Here is a 15,293-nt window from a genome sequence, read left to right as displayed (position 1 = left end):
AGGCATTCAAGGCCAGCTGGATGTGGCTCTGGGCAGCCTGGTCTGGTGGTTGGTGATCCTGCACATAGCAGGGGGATTGAAACTACATGATCACTGTGGTCCTTTTCAACTCGGGCCATTCTATGATTCTGTGGTGATTCTATGATTTTTGAATATTTCCATATTTTTTCTTACTTTTCAGTAATGGAGTACACAAATATTTGAAATTCTTGAAGGAAGAAGGGGATGATAGAATGCACTACATTTCACTCACTTGTACAAGTCAAGTTCAGACAAGTTCAGATAAATTAATGATTTTCATTTAGCTGTAATACTATTGTATACATGCCTAAACTGTACAACTAAATGAAGTAATGATGGTGGTTTTTGACACTTCATACATAAAAAGCACTTCCTGCTTATAATAATCTGATCTACTGAAATAGAAGCAGAAGCTAGTAGCAAAGCCTGAAGTACAGCATAGCTGCAGAGATGAGATTCCTGTATTTTAAATTACATTTTTTAATTTATAGTTTAAGTAGGTAAAGGCATAGTAACGTGGTCCCACTTAAAAAATTATATATATATATGTATCTCAAAGCATGTAAAATGGGGATGGTAACATAGATTTTCCAATGCACTGACTGAATTAGTGCCTGATTCCCACTGGACAGACAGAGGTGAGGGCAGTTGTTCTGCAAGCAGCATTAGAATGTAAAGTGTTTGGCAGTGCAGTGGTTCCAAGAAGGATACCTGATTCTTGAACAGTATTCAAGGGTCTGGCTCAGCTGCCTGCAGGTTCCTGGAAAGTAGAGTCCTCTAGATTGGATTTCATTACAGATGGGATAAGAGTAATTTTAATCTGCCTGCTTGGAAGCACCAAAACATGTCCTAGTTCTGTTTTGTAATCTGCATCTAGCCAACTCTGTGAAACAACATCAAAAATATATATGTCCTTCTTGAGCTTTGACCTGTTGCTTTTCTTATTTTCTCTTCTATAGCTTACTGGTTAGTGTGCTGGACATAGTTCTTTGTCTTTCCCAGCCTGGGAAGATTTGAATCAGTACCTCTCATATTCCAGGATAGTACTTGGGCTCTGTACTGGGTTTTTGGGGGATAGAGAAGTCTCCTGATCATATGGCATAGAGAAAATAAAATGACTTCCTATAAAGAAAACTTCCACCGTTATCATTGTCTGCTGAGGTTATAGCTGTCTGTAGTGACTTGGCATACTTTTAAGCAGTCATTTAAATAGGAAAGGAAAATTGTCCTCAGGTGAAAAAGTTTATTCTTGCAGTTGAGCAGGCAAATCATTAGGTTGGAGTAAATCTCTTCTGAATTTTTGATTCTTTCATTGCTATCAATTCCAGCTTCAATGAGAGGGCTACCACTTCTTCAGAATAGCATGTCCTGGAAGGCAAGGAGTGTATGTTCAAGACATAGGATTTGGTGGAATCTAAATATCTTATTTTCTGGTCAACTGTCACCAGCTGATAGTATAAGTCCCTTAAAACTAAAGGTAATCACTGTTTTGAGGGTGATTTAATAGCATGCAGTGTTATGCAAATTAATTAGGTTTGCACACTCTTTGAAGACTGTATTTGTTAGAGGAATTATCTTCAAATTGCCTTTTTTCTGAATACCTTGAAAGTCAGCACATACAGATTTGGAAGCTGTATAGTGCAAACCAAAATAATACTTACATTATTCAGAAGGACAAATATAAGTGCCTTGGAAACATTCTGCCTGCAGCCTTAAGCAGAAGTCTGCTTCCTAATTTGCTATAAAATATAAAATATGGTAAAATATTTGTATATGGTAAAATTTCACCTCGGTGCCACTTCAGATACTTATATGCTTTATTAAATGCTTTTTGATAACCTCAGAAGATATCTATATAGTACATTTTTAGGTTCTATTACCTACCAAATGTTATGCTTTACGTTAAAATAAATTATGATATGATATGAAATAAAACGAGAGCACTGTTTCTGAAGACACTTTCTAGGTTGCAAAACAAAACAAAAAAAAACTTTCTAAGATTCGCTATTACTCATTTAAGCTTCCTTGACAATCTATGGAGGGTAACAGACTATCTAAGAGGAATGTTTCCTCCAGATATAGGTGTTATGTCACACATTTCATATGTGCGGTAGCATATAATCTAGAGGAGAATATTAATCAGTAACCTGATTTATAAAATTTCATGCGTTTCTCTGGTCCTATACAATATATAATCAGATACTTTTAATTGTTGTGGCTTTAAAATATTAATTATACTAATTACATTGAAATTAAAGTTGTATTAGTGAAACAATGTATTTGCAATCAAGGAATTCAACTCTGGGAAAGTAATGTGTATTTTCTGTGAAGAATTGTACTCAGTTGAAGAGTGACATGTTTTTTAATGATGCAAAATCGTGTGAGAGTTAAAAACATACCATAAATCATCTTCTAACTAAGGAATATAAATTCATATATTATTTCTTCAATTTCTTCAATTATTAATATCTATATGTTATCTTGGAGCTTATCGCTATGAAATTCAGCAACGTTCTTTCCACAAGAATTATTCATGATAGATTCTGAAAGACTGAGACATGCAGCCAAGAAGTGTGGAATATTCAAAAGTGTATTTCAGAAAGCCCCAACACATTTTCCACTGAAAGCTAAGACAGTTGAAGCATGAGGGGAAAATAAGACAAACATAGCTGACGAGGGAAATACAGTGAGAAAAAAAGAGAATGGACAAAGGCATACATAGCAGATAAATCAATGAGGTCATTGTTTTGAGCAGGGATAAACAAGTCTAAAAATAAGTATATAAGGGAGTGATCACAAAAGACAAAATTGAAAATGGGGAGAAAATTGCAGGTGCTATAAGGATAAACAATAACAGATTTTACAAATACATGAAAAACAAGAGGTCAGTGAGAGAGACTGTATTCTCAGTATGTGATTGCGAGAGGAAGTCAGTGCCAGATGAGGCACAGACTGCTAGGAAACTGAATGCTTCCTTTCCCTCGGCATGCTCTCCAAAGAGACCAAAGGGAAAATGCCAGAAACAGAGAAGTGTCCTGGAGGCAGAATCTGAAAAATTAATGAAACAAAGACTGATAGCAGAACAGGTTAAAAGGAAAAAGAAAATAGGGCAGCTAAATAGTAGGTTCCAGCTCTGGCGTCCTCTTTACCAGCTTTCTGAAAGACTTCAATAATAACTTTTCAATGCTCACAGACTCTGAGGTCAGTAGTATATGAGGTAAATATGACGTATATAGGGTCTATAGCTGAAGTAGACTCTAGTATTTTAAGGTTTTATGAGACAGTATTTTAAAGGTTTAATGAGAATTGTCCATACAATTGTAGCTTTATAAACTATTAATCGAAGCACAGGCAAAAAAATAAATACAGAATTGTAGACAAAATGGACAACAAACAGCACAAATTGTGAAAGAGTGGACAAAGCCTGAGTTAGAAGTACTTGACATAACTGATTTTCTTGGGAAAGTGGCGTGTTCCTTAGTCCTTCATTGTCAGTCCCAGCCTTAAAATATACAGCTCTGTTCATTTCTCTTGTAATTCTACAAACAAAGACACTGAGAATAGATACATGAAAAACTAAAGTCAATTTCACAATGTTACTTGAATATTTAAGTTGCAAATAGTTATTTAATTATATTTATAACTGCATCACAGCAGATCAGGCAGCTGACTGGCATTGATTTCCATTGCTGGTTATGCCCTTTCAGTGGGCCTGAATCTTGAGTAACGTCTTACATTCTCATATACTTTAAAAAATATGCAAAAAAGCATAAAGCCATTAAAAAAAAAATTACAAATGACCAAAAATAGTGCTGACAGTTTCTTTTTACCTTTGACTAATAATTTGTACCTTAAAATTCTTAGGGTTATATTTAGATGCAAAAATTAAACAACAGATCATTTCAGAATAGATCTAGTTGTTATTCTGTTGTCTTCCTCCCTAGTTCCCAGACTATTGGAAAGGGCTGAATTGGAAGGTACTGTTAATTTTCTTGATGGACCAGAGGCTTTGTAGAGGTTTTTAGGTACATTGGATCATTGAACCATCAGCAACAGCATGAAATTTAACAAGAATAACTACTAGATTTTGGGATGGAGTAATGCCGAACACAAGTACAGACTGGGAGATGACTGCCTGGAGGGCAGCTCAGCAGAAGGATCTGGCAGTGCTAATAGACAGCAGGCTCAACATGTCCCAGCAGTATGCCTCGCCAGCCAAGAAGGCAATCTGCATTTTGAGGTGCATTAAACACAGCATACCAGCTGATCAAAAGAAGTGATTCTCCCTCCATGTTTAGTGTTGGTACAGCTTCATCTTGAATATTGTGTGCAGTTGTGGGCTCCTCAATATAAAAAAAGAAGTTAGGGTCCTTGAAAGCATCCAGAGAATTACAACAAGGCTGCTAAAAGGATTTGAAGTCATGTCCTGTGAGGAGAGGCTGACGACACTGGGGTTGACTAATCTGGAAAGGGGAGATTGAGAGGCAACCTCATTGCTCTCTGCAGCTGCTTCAGAAGAAGTGAAGAAGAAGGTGCTTATCTTTTCTCCTTCTTATTAGTGACAGGATGTGTGATAATTGCTCAAAGCTGTGCAAGGGAGTTTCAGACTAGACATTAGAAAAAGTTTATTTATTGAGAGGATAGCTAGACACTGAAATAGGGTTTGTAGACAGGTGGTCATTGCTCTGTGCCTGTCCATGTTTAAGAGGCATTTGGATAATGGTCTTAATGATATGTTTTAAATTTGTGGCAGCCACAAAGCAGTCCAACAGCTGGACTCGGTGATATTTACAGATCCCTTCCAAATGAAACTATTCTATTCTATTATCTTCTGTTGTATTCTGTTATGTTCTAAATTATGATAAGAGAAAGAAATGAAATCTTGGGGATTCTTGAGGCTAAGCCTACTCTCATCTATGGAAATAAAGATCAAGAATTTATGAAAATATCACTTAAAGATACTGGCGTTAAAGAAGCTACAGTGAGGGTAATATACCTCGTAAGGAAAAAAAATGGAAATCAAGACAAGAAAGCCTGACACATCCACTCAATGAATATTATTCTGTCTTCTTAAATTACATTTAATTGATGTACAAGTTTTTAAAATCTTCATGATAACCAGGCTGTGATCGATATATATTCTTCAGAATTGCAACCTGCTGGGCACTTTAGTGAAACAGGTTCCTCTGTCATGATCCAGCCATTTCCCTGGGCACTATATGCATCTTGAAATTCCAGTTCTTAAGAAAAAACTTCCTGCCTTCTCTCAGAGTTCTATATAGATGGTTTTCCTCACATAACATCAGGGAAAGTTCTAGAATAATCCTGGAATAACAACAGTGCTCCTCTTTTGCCCCATGTTTTAGATATGGTCCAGAGCAATGGAGACTGGACTCCTGTTTCTGCCCTGACTGTAACTATGTGGGATATTCTCCATGGAAATACATTTTGCCTTTCCTCTTGATTCTGAGCAGCTGGAGCTTGACTAAGAATAGGAGTCACAGGGCAAGAGGCAGGTCTGCCATTTGACAGAAAGCAGTGGCAGGGAGATATGGACAAGAAATTTTGCCATTTTTATAGGTTTTGTTTTGCAGCATCCAACTGTCATTTGACAGAAAGCAGTGGCAGGGAGATATGGACAAGAAATTTTGCCATTTTTATAGGTTTTGTTTTGCAGCATCCTTGGGTAGAAGCAAATATAAGAGAAAGCACCAGAAACTTGTGCCTTCTGCCTTTCCAGGTTTTAGGACTTTTAATAGTAGTAAAGATTGGGGATTTTGTTTGTCTGCTCTTTCTCAGAATGTTTCTTGGAGTTCATGTTCTAGAGAAGGGTGCTCTTTCCTGGGATATGCCATGTTACCTGCTGGCTGGAGCATGTTCCTAGGATCTGTACAGTGTGTGTGCTCTATTTCGCTTCTAGCCTGCACAATTAGGCCTGAACTTCAGTGCTGGTTGCTGGAAACTACGTACTGGTAGTAATACTGTCACATGCTGTGGTGGTGAAGAAGTGCAAAGGAATGGGCTATGGGGTTGAGATCAGTTCACATGGCTTTCTCTCTGTCCCTCATTACCCCTCATGTTTTTCCCCAGCTCCAGCATGAGCTCCCCTGCCAGGAACTGCTCCTGCATGACTGCCCCACAGGCTGCAGCTTCTTCCAGGACGCACCGCCATGCCATGGCATGCTGTGGTGTTTGGAGAACCTCCTCCCCTCTCCCTTTTCTGACCTTGCTGGCTGTAGAGTTGTTTTTTTCTACTCCTCTCTCACACTGCAGCACACATGTTTTACCCTCTGTCAAATATGCTTTCCCAGAGGCACTGCCATCTTGGTTGTCAGACACAGCTGAGCGCTGTGGTGCAGCCATTGGAGCCAGCAGGAATCAGCCGTGTCCAGCAGTGGGCAGCCCCAGCCTCGCTTTGCAGAGCGGCCTTGCAGCCCCAACCGACATACCTCCACATACCCCAAACCCAAATGAGGATGACAGGAATCTATCTAGATGGAAGAACTTAAAATTTACTCTGTATTTTTTGGTAGTGTTAACGGAAGGAGGATGAAGTCTAATTTAGACATGCTGCATTAGACTTTAAAGATAACTATAGTTCCTGCAGAGGAAGAGGTGTCTGTGACTCAAAGGTCTCACTAATCAAGTTTTCTAACATGGATTCCCATTTTTTTGTGACTTTGCATGATCCTCAGGTGTATGTGTGGCAGGCAGATTGAACCAGCTGTCCTGTGAGCAAGTACCTTAAAATTTATGTAAGACTATGGCTAAGTTAGGCAACTAGATAAAATGGGCTGCTTTTTTCTTAAGTGGCATTTTAGTAATTGGGATGTGTAGCTGCTGGGATGTCACAGTGAGATGCAGACACCACAAAGAGGCCCCCTAGTCTTCCATAATACTCTTCTCTCTGTATTGGAAAGATATGGATTTGATAGATAAGGATTTTTGTTCAATGAACAAAGAACTGGTTGTGTGATCATGTCCAGAGAGTGGTGGTCAGTGGATCAGTGTCCGAATGGAGACCAGTGACGAGTGGTGTCCCCCAGGGGTCAGTACTGATGCTCTTCAACATCTTCATCAATGATACTGACAGTGGGATTGAGTGCACACTGAGTTTGCAGATTACACCAAGATGTGTGGTGCAGTCAGCACACCTGGAGGACCGGAGGCCATCCAGAGACCTAGACAGGCTGGAGCAGTGGGCTCAGCTGAACTTCATGAGGTGCAACAGACCCAAGTGCAAGATCTTGCACCTGGGTGATAGCAACCCCCACTACCAACACAAGCTGGGGAAAGAAAGGATTGAGTGCTGCCCTGTGAAAATGGGAAGCTGGACATGAGTGAGCAATGTGCCCTTGCAGCCCAGAAAGCCAATCATATCAAAAGAACCATGGTTAGCAGGTCAAGGGAGGTATCCTACCCCTCTACTGTGTGCTGGTGAAATATCTCTGGGAATGCTATGTCCAGATGTAATCATGTTAAAGCGTAGGAAAATATAATGTAAAAAGAGACATAAGTAGATTTGTGTAAAAGGCTAGGAAGAGCAGTGGAAATGTCACAAAGCTACTTAATCAGAGGAAAAAGGCTAAAAAGCTGTGTGATTTGAGTAGCAGTTAAAATCAAACAATGAAGAAATTAAAAGAAGTAGCTTTTTAACAAATAAGTAATTTCTGTGTGCTGTCACTCAGTGTAGTGATAGGGGTTTCAATATGTGACCACATTCAGGAAACACAATCATGAAACTTTGAAAAACTGGTGACTAGCTGCTGTGGTAGAAGAACAAAACTCTCAGGTGCTACTTATGTTACAGTGTATTAACATGACTGAAGAATAGGGTGTACTAAGCTTCGAAAAGTTTGTCTTCCTGTACTGACAAATAATTTTATTATTATTATTATTATTATTATTTATTTATTTTTTTAATATGAGAACACTTCCAACATCGGCCACAAAAACTGTTAGTTTTTGTTGCACTGATGAGCATTCATTCCCATTTATTCAGCCTCATAACTTACAATGAAGAATTGAGAATTTAAGAGCAATTCATCATTTATAATAACAACAAACAGTATTGTTAAGAATGCAATCATATTTTCATTCATATTTTCAGTCATTTTTCACTCAAACATATATTTGTTGTAAACAGTCAAAACCTTAGTAAATGTTACTGAATTATGAAGCACTGCTTTCTACCTGATTGTTGTATTGATAGCTAATAGGCAGGATAAATTTGCTGTTTCGTTGTTTGCTTTTTTTATAATATATTAAAAAAAAATTAAAAAAGAATGTAATATGAAGAGGAAAGAAAAAAAAAACACACAATTGTATGTATTCTGTAACTGCTGTGCTGGCATGTATATGTGACCCTTATCAATAATAATTGTTTACTAGTTCACAGGTTTTGTAAATCTTCTTCAGCTTGGTCATTATTGTCTAATAAGTGTTTTAATTTGAAAACATGTTTTGAGAACAGCAACTAATTATGGTGTAGAATTTAGAATGAATGACTAAATGATGTGTGTTATGCAATCTGACTTACAGAAATCTTTAGAATAATATAATAATTTGTACTTTGTTTTTGCACAGTGTTTATGGCTGTCCTTTGGCAAAAAAACGAAAAACGCAAGATAAGCAACCTCAAGAACCTGCTCCCAAAAGAAAACCTTTTGTGGTTAAAGCAGACAACTCTTCTGTAGATGAGTGTTATGAAACTGATGGAACAGAGGAGATGGATGAAAAGGAAGAAGAAGAGGAAGAGGAGGACGAAGAAGAGGAGGAATATTCTGATGACAATGATGATCAAGGAGATGAGGAGGAGGATGATGAGGAGATAGATCGAGAAGAAGAAGAGGAGATTGAAGAGGAGGAAGAGGAGGATGAAGAGGAAGGTGAAGATGTGGAGGATGAAGAGGAGGAGGAAGAAGAGGAGGAGGAGGAAGAGGAGGAGGAGGAAGAACGTGGTAATAATCAGAGTATTAGTAAAAAGTAAACACTGTGTTTTCTGGGTTAATCTTTTAGTGTGGTGTGTGAGGATTTAGCTGTGCAATTCTCATTAAAGCTAATGGAAGTCATGCAGTTAAATCTCTCAGCTCCACACTGAAAATATACCCCACTGTGTTCTCTTAACATTTATTTTAATAAGTCTGTCTTTCGAATATTTCTTAATACACCAGCACTCACATTTCAAACAAGGAGGGTGGAGGTATGTTTGTGCAAAAAAATACTTGCATAAAATATAATTCTAGTTGTGGATTAATGCATGCATTTACCAGGAGAATATTTACAAAGGTACAAGCAAAGCATCAGCTACAGCTGGATGCCTGTACTGATTGTTCACAAGTGTTTTTGCTGGTTCTGCTTATATAATGTCAATAATTGCCCACGTAAAAACTGTCACAAGTTTTCAGATATTATTTTCTGAGCAAAAATGGGTCTCTTCACTTTGAAAATTTTCCCCCATATTTCGCAGCCCCACCCTCTGCCAGGAAACTTTTCAGAATTAACTGTAACTATATACTTTGGTTCTTTGAGACTTGGATGCTGTGTACTTTAGTTGATTCTACTGAAACTACAGAGAGAGAAAGGTTTACATAGATAAAGTCCTTCTAAAATTTATATTTATTAGTTATGATACCTTGGCATAAATGCCCATTATACATACAGGTCACTGGTAGTAGCCAAATTAATGTAGTAGCAATGTGATTAACCGATTCAGCTTTCTCTTTTTTTTTTGGGATTTTGGACTCTATATAACCAATATTTTCAAAATATATGAAGAGTGTCCATTTGCTCACGAGTCCATATGCTGATGACAGACATCATAATGCACTGGGGTGAAGTTAAAGAATCATGCAAAAATTAATGAGCTATCTAAAAAATATTTTGTTCCCATTTCCAGGGAACACGTTTTTGGTTGGGTAGATTCACCTTTCTAACCAATAAAAATATAAGAAAAGCTTTCAGCACTCCTCAGTTGGATTCCTCTTAGGAACCAGGTATGAAAGTTGTATGACTTTTGTTTCAGCATTCTGTAAGGTCAGATCTTAAATCTCATAGAAAGACTTTGGAAGTATTCTTTCCACTTGGGCAAGGTGGTGGCCAGTTGGGTGACTATAAGTATTTTCTAAGATATCTGAACTGTAGCATTTCCTCAATTACTTAAATTTGCAAACAGAACTGGAACATATATAACCAGTCTTTAAAGTTAAATGAGTTTGATGCAAAAAGGAAGCCATTTCATTTTGCAGGGAACTCTGCTGGATGAGAAGCTTTGATAGATCAGTCTGATGTGCAACTGCTATTGCTGTCCTGATGGGCAGATGCAGGAAGTTGAGCAGTTTCTTGAAGAGATAATGGTTACTGAGCTTGTTGGTACTTAGGTTATGGTGCAACTGGTTTCAGCTATCATGAGAAACTCTGAATCTACACTATCAAAAATGTTATAAGGAAAAAAAAGCAAAACTCAAGAGCTACAAAAAAATTGCTTTTGGCAAGCTGGCAGACTTGATACTCTGCATATGAACACTATCATTATGGAACACAGTGGTTTACTTATTCCAACACAGTTATGCATGCAGTTAGCCATCCTAATCAACCTAAAGTGGCTGACATTGCCTTTTGACTGCTTTCCTTCCATGTATAGTAGGCTGTGGTTAAGAATAGCAAGAATATTACAGAGGTGCCTATATTAGCTGCTTTGCATATTACTTGGAATTAAAACTCACACAGGTCAAGTTTTTCTTAGAATCCCATATTATTCTTGTAATAACACATAAATTCGCTGATCTCTACATACATCTCTGTGTATCAGTACTTTATGACAAATATTAGTCATTAGGAAAAAAGACTCATAAAATATGAAAAATGATAATATAATTTTATAAGAAAAGTATCATAAGATCTTCTGGGAGTAAACATAGTCATCACTATATGGACAGACTTAGAGCAGAGATAATCAGATAAAAGATAGAGTTAGCGTCAATTTATGAGGAAGATAATATGGGGCTCCTTGTAGCTTAAGGCTATAGCCTTATAGGCCAAAGGGTGTAGATGAATAACAGAGTTTGTTCTTGGTGAGGTATAGAAGCTAATTAATAAACCGGACGTTTTTAGATACTTATTTCTTACTAATTTTGAAAGGGATCTTGATGTTTCACTTTCTTCTGCTCATAGCATACACAACACTGGTAGAACTTGGACTGTTGATTTTCCATGGAAATAAAGCATAAAGTTAGGGATTCTGAAAACACATGGACTGAATATGGCACTTTCCTTTATCTGCTGAGTACATGGGAAAATTAGTCTGTCAGTTCTGAAGTGAGCTGTCTGAATCAGTCACTGCTCAGTACAATTTAGATAGTGTAGTAAACTGTCACCCATCTTTTAAGAAACCTTAGCAGAAAGTCTCAATGTATCTTACTGTTCCTTTGCCTGGAAACAAAATGCAGCATTGTGCAATAGACAGTAAGATACCTGCATAATTCTCTTAAAAATTTCTTTTACTTGTGCTATAGATGAAAGCAGTTCAGAAAATTATTGTCTAAGAGGAGAAAAGTAATTGAAAAGCATTGTCTAAGAAGAGAAAAAAATTAAAATCTAATAATATAAGTATTGGTGATAGAAGAATTCCATTAGTAGGTATAGCACTATGGAGCCAGCAAGTAAGGGGGGGAGGGGGAAGGAAAGGTTTTTTTACCATTTCATAGGCAAAATGCAGTCTTCTGTTAGAAAATAACTGATCTTGGGAAACTCTGCTGGCGTCTTATTGCTCTTCTTTTTAGTTAAAATAAAGTAAATTTTGATGAGATTCTCAGAGAACTTCAGGTAATAAACGTGTAGAATTTTTCCTGAAAGTACTTGGACTTTCACTGAAACCATGTCAAACTTTTTGAAAATCGCATCTTTCTATACTTGTCATTGAAAAACTAAAGAATTTGAAAAATACGAAAGTATCCTAAAGCAACACTCTTACAAATCTCAAAATACCAATTTTTTTTTTAATTAAAATAATCTTTCAGATGTGAGGCCCAAATTCTTTGCTCATATTTCTCTATATAATCCACCGAATCAAGATTAATCCTTAAAATTTTCTAGTAGTGGCCAACATATTATCTTTCAGTTTCCATTAAATGCACTCAGTGTCTTTGTAAAACATCTGTATGTCTGTGAACGACTGTTTGTTGGGAAGCCCTTATATTCAGCTCCACCACTAAAGGGAAGATGAATTTTTTCAATACCTCATACTCAAGAAAAAAAGGTCAAACAGATGTCCTTTTTTAAGATAGGCAAATCTGTAAATTGTAATGCAAATGGGAAATAAAAGTAAGAAAGAGTAAGAAAAAAGGCTGATTTTAGAGTGCCCCTTCTCTGTGATGCTAACTGTTGAAACTCTCTGGATTAAAATCTGTAAGGCATGTTTGATTTGCAAGGTAAACTGAAGTACTTCCTCCTGAGATGAGCTCGCTTCAGGTAGTTGGGTTCCAAAGACTGTTTCATAAAGCTTTTCTATTATAGAAAGAAATCTCCGCTGGAGGAGCTTCCGGAACAGATGTTCCAAGGCACCATTTAGCCCTTATCATATGAAGACATTCAAGATGGCTTGTACTCCAGGTATTTCATATTCGACCAGGGACAGGAGGAGGCTTATTCTAGGTCTTATTCAGGCTTATTCTAGGTCTAGAGAAACTTGATTCATCAATCAAATCCATTTCATAAATGATACTCCCAAAATGAATGCAGCTTACCAGGAAGTAAAGTGTTAGGATGTATAAATTTTTAGACTCTCCCTTACATTTTCTAATCAACTCAAATTAGCTGGCATATACAATATAGCAATATATGGTACTGTACCTAATTTATCAGGTGAAATATGGATGTAAAAGTAGCTGTTAAACACAAGTAGTGTAAATTCAAGGAGATATATTAAAATTGGTGGGGTTTTTGTTTGTTTTCTTTTCTTTTTTTTAATGAAGTCTAGCACAAGAAAGGAGGGAGAGATGTGTAGCAGGTTTCACATTTTTTCAAATTATGGAATTAATTTTAACAGTCTGGTAAAATGTTCCATTTTTCTTCCATTTGCATGAGCTAGACACAGACACACAGGCACTCATAATTTGAAATCCACTTATCAATGTTATTACTGAAGTTAATGCTTCCTCTGTCTTCCTGCTGCCTTCATCAGATTGCTTCTGCAGCACTTATGTATGTCCCTTCAAGCAAGGGGAGACACAAACACCAATCATGTGCTGAGGAAATTATGGTAGCATATAGCTTTCCAACTGTCCTTGCAACTGAAGACACTCACCATCTTGATAAAATAAAGATGACAGCTCTGTATTGTCAAGATGGCATGTCAGCCTTCTGGTCATTAATCATTTAATATCATTTAATAATTTAAACTATTGTCAGGAAAGTGGTCATCTGTTTAGTGAACATGATGTTCAGCATTAAACAGAACGGAGAGCTGGACTTATCATTTACCTCATAGGCAAAGCATCTAAAAGAAGAAAATTGTAGCTTTAAGTGAAGAGGCCGGAAAGCATCATTTCACCGTTTGGAAAGATGTATCTGGATAGAAGTGCATTTTCCAGGGCCAAGGAAGAATTAGTAAATACCTAACAGCCTTAAGAGGGTAAGCAGATATTAACCATCTGCTAGTAGACTCTACTGCTATCATCATTTCTTCTCCTTTATTAAAAAAGATACCTTGTGCATAGGATGTCTCACAGATAACAAAATAAAGAAGAAGAAAAAAGAAAGAATTGTAACTGAAAGTCATTTATCCTAGCTGACATGTTGATTTTCTCTAAATAGGAAGTTTAAGTTGCTTTACTGATCTAGTTATGAAGTACATGAGCCTGGAAGTGCTTGGGTCAAGCCACCATATAAGACAATTTTTATTAATGACTTCTTTCTCCATTGAAGATACAAATGTAGACTAGAAGTTCTAATGTTTAGCAGTTTATATTATTTCATGTGGAGACACAGGGACTAGATGTTTTCTCTGAAAATTTTGATTGGAAATAATGTGCTTAAGAGATTTGGAACAGATAGCTCAGAGCTGAAAAGTAGGTAATGCCAGTTCTTGTGGTTTGAATCTATTTATTTTAGTTCTTGTATATTTGCAGTTGTTTGGCTAGTGGATTGCTATGGTTGGCTGCTATGTTAGTATAACAAATTTTGCTTGTTGCTCTGTTGCTCTGCTCAAGGTGTTTACTCTTTGCTGCTGATAAGAGAGTACGATTGGTTAGAGGCATTATTTAAGTGTTATTTTTACTTCTCTTAAGTGATATAGGGCCTGTGACTGAACTTGTTACACGAGGATAAATAAAGAATAAGCTCATACCTTTTAGCAGTCAGTGCATTCCCATGTTGAAAGTTAGGAATGTACTTTAGTTCTTTTCTGATATGGGGGTTTGCATATTTAGCTCCTTTCTTTACAAATAAAAGGCCTTAAATGAGATGTGAACTTTCTGATCTTTCAAGAGCAAATGATTCAATTATAGCTTTATGCAATGTAGGAAAATCATTCAGCTTTGATGAGACAGATTACAGATCTATGTCATACACAACTTCTGTTGACATAAGCAGAAATTCTTTAAAGGACACTGAGATACTTAGGAAGTTTGAACTAAAGGCTGTGGTAAGAGCATCTCACTAAACATTCAGCAGCGCATCTGATTTTAATGCTATTTTGTTCTGAATTTATTTTGCTTGTGCATGGGGTTGTTTACTTGTATTTTTAATTCATTGACTTTTCCTTCATTGTTACCTGTAATTGAGTTGTTGTGACTATTGTAATGTCATTTCAAGGCTTATATGTGACTAAACCTTTATCTAATCTTGCTAGAGAAGTTGATCTTTAAAGGAACCATTTATCTCAGCAGTTCTGCTTAGTATTCTCAAATATTACAGTCCTCAAGAAGTGGGTGCATAGAGGCTAACTTTTCTGTATCTCTCTTACATCCTTCTGTCTGCAAATAAATGCAGAGTGGATCCTTGACTTCCCCTCTTTCATTTGTTATCTGGCAGGATGATGTAGTAAAATTAATTATTTCTGAAATTAGCTGGAGTGGAGAAGAGATTCAGAGTGAAAAGTACTATAGCCTTAGAACTGTATTTCTGATCTTTCTCAGATTCTCCATAAACAGTTAATCTCCAATGATCTTTTATTTTTGGCATAACTGTGCCAAGAGGCTAGTTGCTTGTGCGGTTTATTTCTTTTAAGAGCCAATAGTGTACTCAGTATGGATGGTCTTTGCATCCATATCTGC

At 36.9% G+C, this 15,293-nt stretch overlaps 1 protein-coding gene across 1 annotated transcript in view; it reads left to right on the top strand.

Moving 5' to 3' along the window:
* Window positions 1-15,293, top strand: part of LOC100548026 (myelin transcription factor 1-like protein) — a 138,474-nt gene that overhangs the window by 21,771 nt on the left and 101,410 nt on the right. Inside the window, 1 exon segment of the mRNA XM_031552259.1 lies at window positions 8,608-8,981. Within this exon segment, the coding sequence (XP_031408119.1) occupies window positions 8,608-8,981 (374 nt within the window).

This window comes from Meleagris gallopavo, chromosome 2 (genome assembly GCF_000146605.3).
Source record: "Meleagris gallopavo isolate NT-WF06-2002-E0010 breed Aviagen turkey brand Nicholas breeding stock chromosome 2, Turkey_5.1, whole genome shotgun sequence".
NCBI classification, from domain to species: domain Eukaryota; kingdom Metazoa; phylum Chordata; class Aves; order Galliformes; family Phasianidae; genus Meleagris; species Meleagris gallopavo.
The sequence above is the reverse complement of the archived record's forward strand: the minus strand, read 5'-3'. Positions and strand labels throughout refer to the sequence as shown.